This window comes from Trichoplax adhaerens, genomic scaffold (assembly GCF_000150275.1).
Source record: "Trichoplax adhaerens TRIADscaffold_4 genomic scaffold, whole genome shotgun sequence".
Taxonomy (NCBI): Eukaryota; Metazoa; Placozoa; class Uniplacotomia; order Trichoplacea; family Trichoplacidae; genus Trichoplax; species Trichoplax adhaerens.
The window spans coordinates 6,129,332-6,141,868 of NW_002060946.1; the positions used below are offsets into that span (position 1 = coordinate 6,129,332).

The 12,537-nt window shown below is 31.5% G+C and overlaps 1 protein-coding gene across 1 annotated transcript; it reads right to left on the bottom strand.

The window, feature by feature from the left end:
* Nucleotides 1-1,532: 1,532 nt before the first annotated feature.
* Nucleotides 1,533-2,561, bottom strand: TRIADDRAFT_55895 (uncharacterized protein; the record flags this gene model as incomplete). Its single annotated transcript, XM_002112120.1, has 1 exon — nucleotides 1,533-2,561. One exon carries the CDS (start codon nucleotides 2,559-2,561, stop codon nucleotides 1,533-1,535), a length of 1,029 nt encoding a protein of 342 aa, XP_002112156.1.
* Nucleotides 2,562-12,537: the final 9,976 nt, after the last annotated feature.

Genomic DNA, 12,537 nt, shown 5'->3' on the forward strand with positions numbered 1-12,537 from the left:
TTGGTTGATTTTAGATCTTTTAGAAAGTTTAAGATAATTGTAATTAAACCACTATGGATCATTTTCCTTTTCTTAATTTATGGTAGTAAATTTATCAAGCTAAAAACCTCTATAATGTAGTAATTTAACATACTTAATTGTTCGCATTAATATCGGCCAAATGATTTTGTATCTACTTTCACAGATTAAATTTATGGAAATGAAGTACCGTAGTAGGTATGGATCAGTTGAGTTTTAGGTCTATAGGTAACATGGATTTTTCATTAATATTCTTTTTAATTTTTTACTTTTTGATTATTAACCGCATAAATTGTATTAATTACTAATACCTATTATAGTGAATCCTTAAAAACATGGCAAATGGATTTACTATACAGATTAAGATAAATTGTATGGATAGTTGAATTGACTATTGTAATAGATTGCCCGAAAACAACGTGAATAGTGCTATGCAAATATTCGACATTTTGAAATTATTAAGCAGGAATTGATTCTAGTATGTGCATGAATGTATACTTTAAAATTAAATTTTAATTCATAGTTAATGTTTCAAACAATCAAGACAGTAAGTTCTCTAGTTCAACTTAGTAATTATTACACTAGAAAGATATACGAGTAAGTTTTTAGTTGCATAGTATACAGAAATAAAAGAATACTAAGAGCATGGTTAAATCATGGAAGTTTAAATTTTCATTAAGACACGATAGATACCGAAATCAAGATCATCGACGATTTAACAGAATATTTTAAGAGATTTATCTGGGTAAAGTTGCTAAATTTTAAAACTCCAGCATGTTACTTGAAATATATGAAGCGAGTACCACAGAATTCTCTTATCATTAAATCTTTATGTTCACAGAAATTTTTATTGGTTAATAACGTACATTACCCATTGATAATCTAGTATGAATCCGTTTAGATACGTGTACAACTTATTTTATACAGTAAACAGCTGGCTAAGAATCACCTGCCAGAGTTTATGATAATTAGCATATGTGTCCTTGTTGTAAATGTGCTCATAAATCGGGGTTAGCCATTTGGTAATAAAGAATCTTCGTCATGGAAGTATTAGACTGTGTATTGCATTATACTATCATATACTGTAACATTATTTCGAATAATAAGATTTATCAAAATCATAACAGTTCGTTACTCTTTCATGTTTGAATCGATAAGGGTTTGCTTCCTTTATTAGTCAGCAAAATTAAAGGATTCCCAACGATTAGATTTCTAATTGCTGACTTATTTAAAGAAAGCATTGTCAATACATGGATTGATCAGGTTTTCTTTCCCATGGAGCTTTGGTAAATATAAGCCAATGAATTAGTTTTGGGATATTTTTTTTGATACCATCTGTAAAACCAACATTTTTGCCAACAAGCTTTACTTGCAAGTTTATGAAGATAACATAGGTCTCAAATTCTAAAATACTGGTTGATTTATTTCTTCTTACACATATCTGCTACCGTGCATCATTCTGTGTAAAAGTCCTGAAACTTCTATTTAGAATAAATGTAATCTAAAATTGACGACTAAGAAGAAGCTTTCCACAACTTCTTCAGTGGTTTAAAGCAACTTAGAGATTTTAAAGCATTGCGTAAATGTAAATCATGACATCCATAAATAATTGGACTAAAAACAGAATTACATGAGGCTAAAAATAGCAACCATTCACGTAGGTTATATTTATTGGCAGCGCGGGATAAGTCCCTATCGAGAACGTTAATAACCTGGAATATATGATAGGGCATCTGAAAAAGAAGATAAACTCCGACGATAATAATAACCGTTTTAGCTGCTTTCACTCCAGATCGCGTAATAATACGCCGCTCTGATGATGGTAGACTCCCAGCTCGCAGTCTTCGATCATGATTTCTAGCGATAGTAAAAATTCTACCATAGAAAGTAACAGTTATCACTGTTGGCATCAAAAACATGAATATAGGCCAAAATGTATGCCAAATTGTCAAATTTAAGATACGATCAGCTTTTCTTTCAGATATGACGCAAAAATATGGACAAATACGCCACCAGCTTATCATAAATGGTAGAAATGCCATAAATGTAGGCAATACCCAACAAGTAAACAGAATAGCTGCAAACATAATTAATTTATATTTTCTGTTTTGATCATACCAAAATGGTAATGCTACGTTAATCAGCTTATCTAAACTGATTGAACTAATGTGAAAATTGATACAACAGAAGAAAGCAAGTTGAAAAACGGTATGAGATAACTGGCAATAAATATTGGTAAATGGTATTATTGAATTACCAATCAGGATCACCTTCGCTGGAAGAATGTAGAAAACACAGAATAAAATGTTGGCTATGCATAGGCTACCTACCAAAATATTATTTAGGATCCTCAAAGACGATTTAGCACAGATAATTCCAAGTAGAGTGATATTAATGACAAGAATTGCCGTTAAAAGAATACTCCAAACGATGGAGGCATCGATTTTTAATTGTGATGGTGGTGGATAAACGATAAACGATAAATTCATTTTAAGATAAAATCGAGCATCTAGACAGCGTATGTAAGGTGATGAATTTACCATAGTTTCTTTTCCAAGTGATTTCTGGATGGATTCAATTCGATAGAGAAGTTATAGCGTTAAGTAGTGAAAATGAAAGCCACAGTGAGTACTTTCGAGGTAATGATTATAGGAATTGATGCTAGCAATCTAAATAATTGCTGAAATAGCAGCCTTAAATTGCAACGATTCTATCCAACTTTCAATTGAATAAATCGATTCAAAGTTATCTATTAAAGATTTATAAATATATGTCTACAGCAATATCAATCAAAACGAACTAATCCAATGGGAGAAAATTCTCTATTTTTAGGCTATGGGCTATTTATTGAGCGCAACAATAAGAAATGATCAATTTTGAAGTCTGTCAGTAAAATACATGATTGTCTAGTCTATCTTTCTCATTAACAATAGCAATTCTTTCCCCAATGTGATCGTACTTTAGACATTTCAGTCATTGAAATTACAAATAGTATATGTATTTTATCAACAATAATCATTCTTGCATTTTGGAAAATCGATGAATATAATGCGATAGCGTATCCATCGGAAGAGCAGTTCTATTGGCTATAGAAAACTAAGTTTCCATATTGATCGGATCACATAGTTTTCATCCGATTGTTTGTTGTTACATGTTGAAATCATAAGAAAACAGTTATTATAATAATTTCAACAAATGAGAGAATCTACAGTCGAATATTATTTTAGATAGAGAAGCAATTATATTTTAGATCTAAATCACCGCTGCGTACTTAAATTTCATTTTAAATGAAAGTTATAGGATTTTAATGGTAGCTAAATTGATGTTATTTTCTATCGCCAAAGTTATGCACTCTCCGCTGATTTACCTTGAAAAATTTGATGAAAAGAATATAGCAGCTTTTACTTTTCACCCAAGAACGGACGTTCAGTTCCTTATGACAATTGTTTTTAATCTATTTTTTTAATTTCTGCAATAAAGGCCATAGCAATTGGGATTTCGAATAAAAATAATGAAAAAATGAATCTGCTACAGAGTAGCAATCTATACCTATTTTATAATGTATTTGATTAATGAGTGTGTTTGATCATTACTTAATAACTTTCAAGTGACGGAGAAAATATTTAATCCTAATTATGATCAGTATTAAAAAAAGGAACGATAAGTTGTAATGAAGATAAAAATTCGTAAATAAAGTCCTTATATATTGGATTACTTAACAAAAAGGTAGCAATATGGAAACAAAGGCTGAGTAATAGACATCAGTAAGGAGAGCTATTTGCTAACAATTGTTCGGAATAAACGTAGACTAGTTCTTTTTGCTTCTAGTTCTATTTGAAGGCATGCAACTTTTGAATCTACCTATTGAAACTAATTCTATACCAATTTTATATAAGATGCGTATGAATTTATTGGGTGTCTCAGCATAGATTTCGTGTTTAATTCCACTTTATACCTTACAATATTGAAGTTCTATCGACAGCTGTGAAGATTTTTCTCTCATAAAATTTTCTAAAGTAAGTAGCTCAACCGTTGATTTCACTCAATGTACTTGTACTATTAATGACAGTGACCACAATGACTATCAATTCGTGATAATGTAGGAATTTTAATCCATTTACCAGGATTTAGTAGCAAATTACAGTATTTTTTTCAAAAGCGTAGCTAATAATAGAAAATATAATACAGCTGTTTCAATTGATAGGTTCTTAAAGTTGATCATAATATGGACACTGGCAATACATCCATAAGTCGGTCTATCTTCTATGGCATTTTGTATGTACACTATAAAGTGCATCTCTGAAATATCGATATTTCGTCGATCAAAAGGCTATCAAAACACCTATGCATCTCTCTTAGGTGTATCAATTTTGTGACAATTTCCTCCAAGCAAGTACGGTACTTCTTGAAAGTATTATCCATGGTCGATGAGATCGTTACACCTTAGACAACTGTAGCGAGTACAAAGAATGATTCTCATCGGAAATGCTTAGTAAATTTACGGAATATTCTTTAGATGATAAACATCTTCGATCATTTGTACCATGTTCGAAAACACCCTTTCCGGTGATTAAGCCTTTCTTTAAAAATAATGTTTAATTAAATAAGAGAGTACGTGTTGCCATATGGATTTATATCTAATTTTCGTTCTTGAGCTTAACAGCTAGTTTCAATCTGGTGTGAATAAGTATTGTGCTAGTGTTAGGATTTAAAATTTGATTAAGCAAGCATTGATATAGCCCAAAACTATAGCTATAAGATGTTATCTGAAAAAAGATTCCTTGACATGGTCCAGCATTTCCTTTTATGAGAAATGCTGAAACATGTTTTGATGCCTGATCCATCAACAGTAATGATGAGAAAGTTATTACCTGACAAAGAATATGTCAGAAAAATAAGAGTTAACGACATATAAACTAGCAATGTTGAAGAAAAGAATCATTTGTAATATGTCCATAAACACGACCCGGTGATTAAGCTTTTCTTCAAAGATAATTTTTTATTTAAATAACAAGAGGACGCATTGCCAGATGGATTTATATCTAATTTTCATTCGTGATTTTAACAGCTAGTTTAAGTCTAACGTGCTTAAGTATTGTAGCCAATGTTAGGATTTAAATTTAATTATACAAGTATTGATATGACCCAAACTATATTTAAGAAGTTATCTGCAAAATGATTTCATGACCTTGAAACGGTCCAGCATCTGCTTTGCGAGGAATTTTGTAATATAATTTAAAGTTTGAGCCATCAATAGTAATTTTTATGTGCACGTATGGAATTTATTGCTGATGTAATGATTAACTCTATCATTAATTACCGAGATTTAGATATGGTTCTTTATGTAGTGTAATTATCTTAAATTAGTAATCTGTACTTGAGTGTGAATGCATAAAAATAAACGGTATTTAAGGTTGTGCAATTTAAGCTAGAGAGAGAGTTATCGGAAAGTCATTGATTAGATCTGGTATTGTTAGTGGTTGGTAATTTCTATTTTTCTAAGTAATGAATTGAATATATTGTCAGATCTACAAGTCTGCTCGTTATTAATTACTCTACAGCTACAGAATTGAAACAAGATATTACCTGCCAATAAATATGCCAGAAATAAGAGTTATCGTATATAAACTATTAGGGGATATAGTTTTAATAGAAATACTGCTTTATTGTATATTATTAAAGAATCGAAACTCTTTACTTTCTCTCTTATAATTCTCATAGTATTTGCCGGAGTGATTTCTGCTTTAACTATAGTAATATCATAAAATCATATCTGTATGACTCAAATCCAGTGTAGAGATAGTCTGTTACGTTTTTCGATTCTATTGGATGAGCTGTAACTGAAATATGACTGATTAGTTATAGCTAATTAAGGAAAGCAACAGTAATATTAATATAAATCTTCGTATTACGCCATATTATAACAGTCGACCTTCCGGAATTCTTAATCTAGCAAATCAATTCTTTTCCAGTTTAAAATGACATGTTCTTTGTCTTAAACGTACACTTTACGGTGCCTTCATATGAATACTGATTTATTCTAAATTTTTTTCTATTTACCATCATTCATGATTACATAGCACTGCATCATCGGATTTGTTCATTTCTAGAGAGCGTAATTACTGTCAGCTCTGCATTATACATGACAGCGGTAATGTGTATAAACGATATCTTGTATGATGTATCATTAGTAGAGGAGTAAGGAATGAAATAGCTTTCAAATAAAGTATAAAACGGGAATTATTGCTTCATTTTTTATAACGAAATAACTATCGCAAATCAGCCCATAGGGAAAATGGCGATTAAGCCGATATTTTACAAAAAGTATAGTACAATATAGGTGAATCTCGCGATGGATTTTATGCACGTTAATAAAAGCATTCAATTAACTTTAAATTATTTTTACGTAAAAGAAAAGCAAGTGTGGGACATCTTTAGTCTATTTAAAAGCCTTATCTAGACAGCTATTGAATGAAATACGATTGTAAGCTACCATCAAGTAACAAGGTATACTTATCTATGCTAAAAAAGTTCAAAATCCTATCCTTCGAAATTCGTCTTCATCTTCGTCCTCTGATTATTTTATCGAAAGACTTTTAAATGTCGTTATTACTCATTCTAATTCATTAATCATTTCTTTATTTTATTCACTACTCGGTATAGGAATTGGCTATTGCTGTTGGCTATAGTCTAAGCTGAGTATCAATATAAAATGCAATAATTATGATCCAGAAAGAGATCCCAAAATCTTGCTCACGAATTTGTGAATAATTAATTACTAACGCAGATACTGTATACCGTTATATTTTGATGCTGGGCTGATAAGATTGGACAATGTACCTTATCCCCCCCTTCCCGCATAAGACACAAGTCAATTTCTTGGGTTTGTCTGAGGTAAGACTGTATGAAAGACTAATCCAATATTGTCCCTTGCAACTACAATAGGTCTAAAATAACATGTGATCGCTAATGAGAATAAAAAGCGTTAATCAGATGCATGCGATGTTTTATTCCTGTCCCCTCGGCCTACCAAGCACATTATCCCGAAAAGCAAGTTATGACAAGAGGTCTCGTCCCTCGTCTCCATCACAGAAAGGCGACCAGCTTAGAATGTAGATTAAATTGAATAACAATAGGTCCACCTCTTGCAAAGGAGTAATCAAAGGAGTTGTAAAAAAACCGCAATCTTATATTGCTACTATCAAAGGAAAGGACTATCGACGCAACGGCCACTTGATGAAAGAAAAGGAATACTCACCTAGCGGAAATCAACATTTAAAGAATCAATATATCGCAGCTGTAGATACCGTAACGCAACAGATTTACAGCGAATGAAGCCGTCAGCTATCATACACAAGGCTAGATCTGGTCGATAATGAAGCCTAATACTAAATGTACAAACTGAAATAACCCTATTCGCATTAAGTCAGCATAGGTTATGATTCAAGCTGTTATTACTATATAAGCTTGCATTATTAATTGATTTATAACATTGACGTGAAACGGGAGATATAGATATTATATGTGAACACATGTTGCAATAATTGTCATTTAGTGAGCTGATCTTGAAACTTAATAAAGTATCTCTGTCACAATTTCACTTCTGTGACAAGGTAACATACAGTGAAAGTCTATAAGTAGCTACTGACTTAAACGCCCTTTTACTTCACGTTATACACACACGGCAAAAGACTGTAAAGATGAAACTTTTATTAGCAAAGATACATCTACAACTTTTTGCCACACCACTCAACTCAAATGTTCCCGTTTATATAGGAACCGTCTAATTTGTAAACAACAACAGTATTATTATTGTACCTTACTAGGAGAAACATCTCCAACTGAGATATTCCTTACATAGCTTTTCTAACAGTAAATATTTTGAATCTCTTACTCATACTTAATCTTAATCTAAGCTCGTAGGTTGTCTAATTCAACTATCATCAACTAGAACTTGAATCATCTTACTGCTATCTATCACACTATAACAATCAATATCAAATACGTCATGAACTATTACAAACAACATCCACGTTAAGGCATTACTTATCTTATCTAGCACTACAAATATGGATATTCTCCATACTAGTTACTACTGTGTTTATTAAACTATCCTAATGACAAGGCAAACACCGTAGCAATCTCTTAAAGAGCGTATTGTTGCTTATCTCTCTTTGATCACTAACTACAGCTGGTTAACTATAAATATAAATTCTTAAATGTAAAATAATACTCTCCCAGGGCTCATTTTAAGATTTTGTACTAGAAAATGAAGTATGGAATAGGAACCCTAAAAGCGTATAACATTTGAGATACGATATTTCAAGGTTAGTGTAGCTACGCATTAGTAAACGATATTTCTTTGATGGTAATTTCATTTTACAGAAGTGTTTGCAACGATAATAACAGGATGGTAATTCACGAAACTGTGAAAAAATTTGATTTTGCTAAAGAATTAGTTTGAATAGGATGATAAACAGCAATTACAATACTAAGTCGTAAGCTGTTGATGACCTCTAACAGGCTTATTTAATTAATTCACCACTGCTGTATCATCGTTACGATTTCGCTTTCAAATTTAATACCTGTTACTTCCAAGGAAGCAGCACCTTCCTCTTTAAAACTAAAAATAGTTCATTCTATTGTACTGTATACTGAATTACCTCTAAAAGGATTTAGTTCAAACAAATGGTTCACCGATTAATTTTAAGTTGAGTACATGATCTATTATTTTTTTATCCAGTAAATATTATTTTACTAAAGGAAGATAAAATGACATGGCCATTTCATTTATGCAGTTAGTGACACTGAAAATGACAAATAAAGATTGGCAGAAGATACAGCTCACTAAATCAGCGTGAATTGGTAGAAATTTTGTCAAGTCTACAATTGGTACAGTTATAGTATAGGTGTTAAGGAAATCTAGCAGTTATATATGTATGTTATATACGATAAGATGAAAATTAGAGAATAAAGAACGATGCCGTAAAGATTTATATCTAAGCCGCTAAAGATAGACATGGTAAATGGCAGGAATTAGAATTTAGTTACACAAAACCAGGTCAATTGTATATTTAACAGATATTAAATGCGATTATCATCAATAAAATTAATAAAGATAAGACAATTATTTGACAGTAATCTTGGTAATCTTGCAATAATGTTATAAATTTAATATTTAACATAGTTGACGATCTGCTTAGATCGTATTCAATTGCATTAGTAATGAAATCATTTAAACCATATTTATAAATTATACGAGCTAGGTTTGGTGTAAGAACTGTGATAGAGCGATAGTTTAAGACTTATTAGACAGACTATCATCATACTTTAGTAACATTTAAATCGAAAAAGGGATTAGTGTCCAGCTTTTCGAGAAAAATAAGCTCTTGCAGGCGTTGAAGTACCGAAATTAAAACACGGATGACTTCTCTAACGATGCTCTGCTCAAGGCCTGCTTTCAATCGTGCACAACCAGTGCACATCTTGAAATATTGAATTCTGGAATAATCTTCTACAATTACGTATGATACTGATGTTCTAATGTAATGTTTTTTGAATACCTATCAAAACCAACGTTTTGTTCATTGAATCTACGGTTACTCAAACACAATAATTGCCAATATGATATTAATAGGAAATTTAAACCTTTGATGTAAATCCTATTGTAGGTGATAAAAGCCTAGTAGTGTATTGAAAGAATATGTTGAAGTGGATTGAAAATCCGTAAGAATATAATCGGTGCGATATACTGCCATATTCTCAAGTAAACTAAAAGAGGTGTCTATCATTTGAATGTTAATTATAAAATACAGTATAACCATAACAGTTAATAAATTAACAATAATAGTTAATAGATTAACAATAATAGTTAAGATTCAAGTTGTCAATAAATATCGAGTTGTAATTAAGAATCCTAACCGGACAGAAATAGGACTATTTATCTGCAAGTAGTATTGCTCTTAACGGCAAACAAGACAAGTGTTTATTTTGAGAATTCAATCAAAAAGAGATTTTACTTTTATTAAGATTACATCAACTAGTCCAAGGGATGTATAGAATCTAATAAACCGATGTAGGAGTTGGAACTTTTAGCTGCTTTATGTAAATCGAATTATTAACAGTAAGCACTATATTATTCTATTTCCTTTAACACAAGTTAGGTGACAATATTTATCAATTTCCAATACCTTAGGTTTAAGGAGCTAAAATGGCTTATGAATAGCTGATTTATGATTAGTGCTTCATTTTTATTACGATTTTCACCATCAAATTAAAATAACTATGAGATGGCACCATTTTTTACGTGTTGTATTTAAAAGAGACAGACAGCAAAAATGTCATTTATTTTCTTGCTGCTTTGGCATCGCTTTATGGAATTATGTAGACAGTGAATTTTATAATATTTCAACCTTTACTTTACCTTTGATGAATACTTTAAAGCATTTCTACGGCATTGTTACTGTGAATCTTGCTATCAAGAATCGATTGTAATATTCTTAATCTTTAGGAGGGTATTGATTTTCGAATCGTTATTCCTTTTATCATCTTCTTGAGAAATAGCTGTATCCTTTTAAACTTAAAAGCAAGATCACTTGTTATAATTATCGAAGTAACTACTAAATATTGATAATTAATTCTATAACAATTGGGAATCTACCGTATTCATTCTACTCATAACTTGAATCTAACGGGCCATTTTGCTAAGATAGAATAGATGAACTAGTTACAGTTCCAAAACGCATTGCCTTACAATGACAAACAATTGCTACTACATTGTCACGTAGATTCTTATTGAAAAAGCCATAAATAATTGGGCTGGCCACTGAATGCCATGAAGCTAAGTAAAAAAGCCACTCACGTAGATTATAACGTCCGGCTCCATTAACGATTGATTTGTCAACTACAATTAAGACTTGATAGACATTATACGGCGTTTGTAGTATTAAATACACACCAATAATGATGGCCACAGCTTTCGTTGCTTTAAGATTAATGTATGAGGAATGTTGAGATGAGTTTTGACTTGCTGCTTGAATCCTGGTAGCATGATCTTTGGCTACTAAGTAAATTCGAAAGTACAGCACCATTGTAACAAAGGTGGGAAGGAGAAACATCAGGAACGACCAGAATATATGCCATGCTTGCAAGCTTAGTTTTCGATTCTCAATGGTTTCCGATATTAGGCAGAAGTAAGGGCACATACGCCACCATCCAATAATAATAGGCAAAAAGGCTACAAATGTAGGTAGAATCCAGCATACTATGAGTATGTTGATAAATAAAGCCGATTTATAAACACTGATTTGGTTATACCAAAATGGTGAGGTGATGGCTATAAACTTTTCTAAGCTAATAGAACAAATGTGGAAATTCATGCAACATACAAAGGCAAACTGGATGACAATCGACGATAACTGGCAATAGATGTTAATGAAAGGATGAATGGAGTTACGAATGGCCAAAATTTTGATAGGCAAAACGTAGAAGAAATCATAGATCATATTAGCGCAACACAAACTGCCCACTAAGATGCTACTATAAGTCCATAAAGAACGCCTTAAGCAAATAATACTCAGCAACAGGACATTGGGTATCAGAATAAAGAGAAAAAGAACGCTCCAGGCGATGGAAACATCCATTTCAAATCGTGTTAATGAACGATAAACTATACTGGTTAGATTTATTTGAAGGAAATAGCGAACATCCAAACATGGCGTATATTGTAAAGTTTGAGACATAATGATTTTTAAAGGTGCTTTGTATTTTAAATTCAGAATCCCAGAGATCAATCAAGTACGTTAAAGTACGTTTCCAATTTTCGCTTTCTTGGCACCTAATTCTAAATATACAGTCCAGAAAGAATTATATAATTAGTAATTTCGTATGAATTTGCAAAGTCAGTATGTTGCTGAAGTGTATTTACGGCGTTATATAAGAGCGTTGTTGTGATCAAATTTACAAGATACAGTAACAATAGCAAGGGGAAAACTTGCAGTATTTGGATTCAGAGGATTAAATAAAGGTTATAGTAAGTTTATTAATTATAAAATCATTGGTTTATTATCATTCAGCGAAAAGTACAGTAATTACGTAAAGTTAATACTTGAGCCTACTGGCAATTAAAATTACCAGTCGTAATTAGATGTGCAAGATTCGGTAGTAATAGCAAGGAAAAGCTTATAGTAGTATTAGAGTAAATAGAGGCTGTAGTCAATTTTTTTTTATCATAAACTCACAGATTTTATTATCGTTCAACGAAAATTACAGTCATGAAGCTTATTAAAGTCAGTACTTGTACCTGTTAGCAATGGAAATTGCTATTAATATAAAAAAACAAGATATAAGCTAATTTGCTGAACTTTGAATATAAGCGTATGCAGTGACTTTGTTCTAATATTTAGCACGTAATGACATTTATAGTCAATTATAATAACAGAAAATACATCAAATTTGGATGTTTAGATCAAGACAGTTATGTATGGTTATTTCATTAATATAATAGCGTATAGGACTGTA